The sequence below is a fragment of the Tiliqua scincoides genome, chromosome 1, assembly GCF_035046505.1.
Source record: "Tiliqua scincoides isolate rTilSci1 chromosome 1, rTilSci1.hap2, whole genome shotgun sequence".
Classification (NCBI taxonomy): Eukaryota; Metazoa; Chordata; class Lepidosauria; order Squamata; family Scincidae; genus Tiliqua; species Tiliqua scincoides.
The window spans coordinates 290,698,979-290,702,448 of NC_089821.1; the positions used below are offsets into that span (position 1 = coordinate 290,698,979).

General features: G+C 44.7%; 1 protein-coding gene across 1 annotated transcript; it reads left to right on the forward strand.

Moving 5' to 3' along the window:
• The first annotated feature begins 1,021 nt into the window (after positions 1-1,021).
• On the forward strand, positions 1,022-3,007 carry FLRT2 (fibronectin leucine rich transmembrane protein 2). The gene has a single exon (XM_066612137.1). The coding sequence runs from the start codon at positions 1,022-1,024 to the stop codon at positions 3,005-3,007; it is 1,986 nt and encodes a 661-aa protein (XP_066468234.1).
• Positions 3,008-3,470: the final 463 nt, after the last annotated feature.

A 3,470-nucleotide genomic window follows, 5' to 3' on the forward strand; every position in this document is an offset into this window, starting at 1 on the left:
ACAGAAGACCTGATATGAAATTCGTGGAAATGAATAGCACTGATTTAAAAATTGGATTCAATGCCTTAATGGGGAAAAATATACATGTATATTAGCCATGGTCATAATGGTAGCATTATGAATGAGGCTTGTATTGGTAGGAAATCCACCAAATCGTAGAGCACCCCTCTCTCGTGGGCCCTGGTGGAATAGGGTAAGATCCCAGGAAATTTTGGATCTTCCTTCTTTGGCTCCTGGGTCCCATTTTTGACCCTGGGCCTGGGTATAATTTACCCCCTTCACCGCCCCCTCATAGGCCCTGTCAGGGATTGATGTTGCAGTATTCTCTGACATTCCCCGTTTCCCCCGTTTCTACCACTCAGTAGTAAGGCTCCCATTTCAGCTTGCTGTTAGCTGTCACCACTGCCTTGTCAGCAGCACAGGAACCAATTATACATCTTGCTTTTAGAGCCAATTTTTATATTGGTTTTAAAAGCTGGAGGAGAGAGAGAGAGTAGTCTCGATTATTTATGTTCCCATTGTTCAAAGCTAATGAATTTCTGTGCACAGGATGTTTGTCAGTTAACAATGCCACATTATTTATTGTCTCTCCTTTCTCTTAACAGATCTCACAACTCCAGCCTCAAGCTGAAATGAATGCCTTGATGACTGAAGGAAGCTGGGTGTCCTATCGCCGCTAGCACCTCCGTGAAAGGGAGTTCTAATCCAGCCATCCTGTCTTCTGTTGACGTTTGGTTCTTTACCTTGCTTATTGGCCACCTGCGGAGGACAGTCATCTTAACATTCCACATTCATGGAGAGAGGGGACAAAGTATGCAAGCCTGGCTAATAAGACAGCAGATTTCCTAGCCAGAGTGGGAATCAATCCAGTTATACAAGGATTATTTTACATTTAATCTCCAGAACTTTACCCCTTCTGTGGGACACAAATACAAAATCTATTTTTGTTTTATTTCTTTTTCATTTTTTTCTTTTGCTATTCCCCCCCCCTTTTTTCAGTTGTTTGTTTCTTCAGATAGAAATGGGCCGGTGGACTAGAATGTGGCCCATGGACAGGGTTACTTTCTTGAAATCATGGCTCTTGGTTTCTCTGGCGTTCTCCATGGAGTTCTCCAAAGCTCTGGCTTGTCCAAATGTGTGCCGCTGTGACCGAAACTTTGTCTATTGCAATGAACGAAGCTTGACCTCAGTGCCTCTTGGAATACCGGAGGGTGTAACCGTACTCTACCTCCACAATAACCAAATTAATAATGCTGGATTTCCTGCAGAGCTACACAACGTCCAGTCCGTGCACACGGTCTACCTATATGGCAACCAACTGGATGAATTCCCCATGAATCTACCCAAGAATGTCAAGGTTCTCCACCTGCAGGAAAATAACATCCAGACCATTTCTCGGGCTGCTTTGGCACAGCTATTGAAACTGGAAGAGTTACACCTGGATGACAATTCCATCTCTACTGTAGGGGTTGAGGATGGGGCTTTCCGGGAAGCTGTTAGCCTCAAGCTTCTATTCTTGTCTAAGAATCATTTGAGCAGCGTACCAGTTGGCCTTCCGGTGGACCTTCAAGAACTTCGTGTGGATGAAAATCGAATTGCTGTCATATCAGATATGGCCTTCGAGAATCTCACAAGCTTGGAACGTCTCATAGTGGATGGCAACCTTCTTACCAACAAAGGCATCGCAAATGGCACCTTCAGTAACTTGTCGAAACTCAAGGAATTCTCTATAGTACGGAATTCACTTACGTACCCTCCCCCTGAACTCCCAGGTACAAACCTACTGAGGCTTTATCTACAGGACAACCAGATATCACACATACCACTTTCAGCCTTTTCAAACCTCCACCAGCTGGAGCGACTTGATATTTCCAACAATCAGCTTCGAATGCTGACCAAAGGTGTCTTTGATGACCTTCACAACCTGAAGCAACTCACAGCAAGGAATAATCCCTGGCTATGCGATTGTAGTATCAAATGGGTCACCGAATGGCTCAAGTCAATCCCTTCCTCCCTCAATGTTCGAGGATTCATGTGTCAGGGACCAGAACATGTCCGCGGTATGGCCGTCAGGGAACTCAACGTGAATATGTTGTCATGCCCCACAACTACCCCTGATCTATCAGTTGTTACCCAAACTCCCACCACATCTCTGCCAACCACAGTGGCCCCAACTTCATTAATTCCAACCCCAATTAGCAAACATACTCCTCTCATCCCCACTGCAGCCACACTCCCCACTGTGCCTGACGGGAACGATGGAGAAAAAGTGACCCTTCCTCCTATTGAACGGTTTCATCTTTCCATCCATATTGTTAATGACACTTGCATTGTAGTCAGCTGGCGTTCCCTTTTTAATGTGATGGCGTACCGACTTACCTGGGTTAAAATGGGTCACAGTCTGGAAGGAGGCATTATTCAGGAACGGATAGTTAGCGACAAGCGGCAAAACATCACGTTGACAAACCTAGAGCCCAAATCCACCTACCGGATTTGCTTGGTTCCCTTGGATGATTTTAATAATTACCGAATTGGTGAGGACACAGTCTGCTCGGAAGGCACCACCAGGGCTTCCCTGTTCACCAATGGGAGCAACACAGCTTCCAGCCACGAGCAAACAACTTCCCATAACATTGGCTCCCCATTTCTGTTGGCTGGCTTGATTGGGGGGGCCGTAGTATTTGTGCTGGTGGTGCTGCTCAGCCTCTTTTGCTGGCACATGCACAAAAAAGGGCGCTACACCTCTCAGAAGTGGAAGTATAACCGGGGTCGACGGAAAGATGACTACAGCGAGGCGGGAACCAAGAAGGACAACTCCATCCTGGAGATGACAGAAACGAGCTTTCAGATTGTCTCCTTAAATAACGATCAGCTCCTTAAAGGAGAGTTCAGACTGCAGCCCATTTATACCCCGAATGGGGGCATTAACTACACAGACAGCCACATCCCCAACAATATGCGATACATCAACAGCGGTGTCTCAGATCTGGAGCGCAGTCATACGTGATAGTGAGGGGTGGCAAGACACTTACAAGTAGGAGGAAAAACTGAGAGGGGAGAAAACAAAATAAACCTACTCTCTCACACACAAACACAAAAATTACATTTGATAAATGTTACAAAAATGCGTTTGTGCATTTGAATACTCTGTAATTTATATGGTGTACTATATAATGGGATTTAAAAAAAAGTGCTATCTTTTCTATTTCAAGTTAATTGCAAACAGTTTTGTAACTCTTTGCTTTTTAAATCTTTAAAAAAAAAATATATTGCTGAAGTACTGTACAGGGTTGTACAATAAGAACCCAATGCCATGGCAAAGGAAAGAACGCCTCATTTTTCAAACATTAACCACTTTGCTTGTGGAGCTGCCTGGGGGAATCCTGGTTCTTACACAACTTCCACCAAATTAGGAGAACAGTTGTATTAGAAGGGGAATTGCTAGATCAAATGACAGGAGGTATACAAAA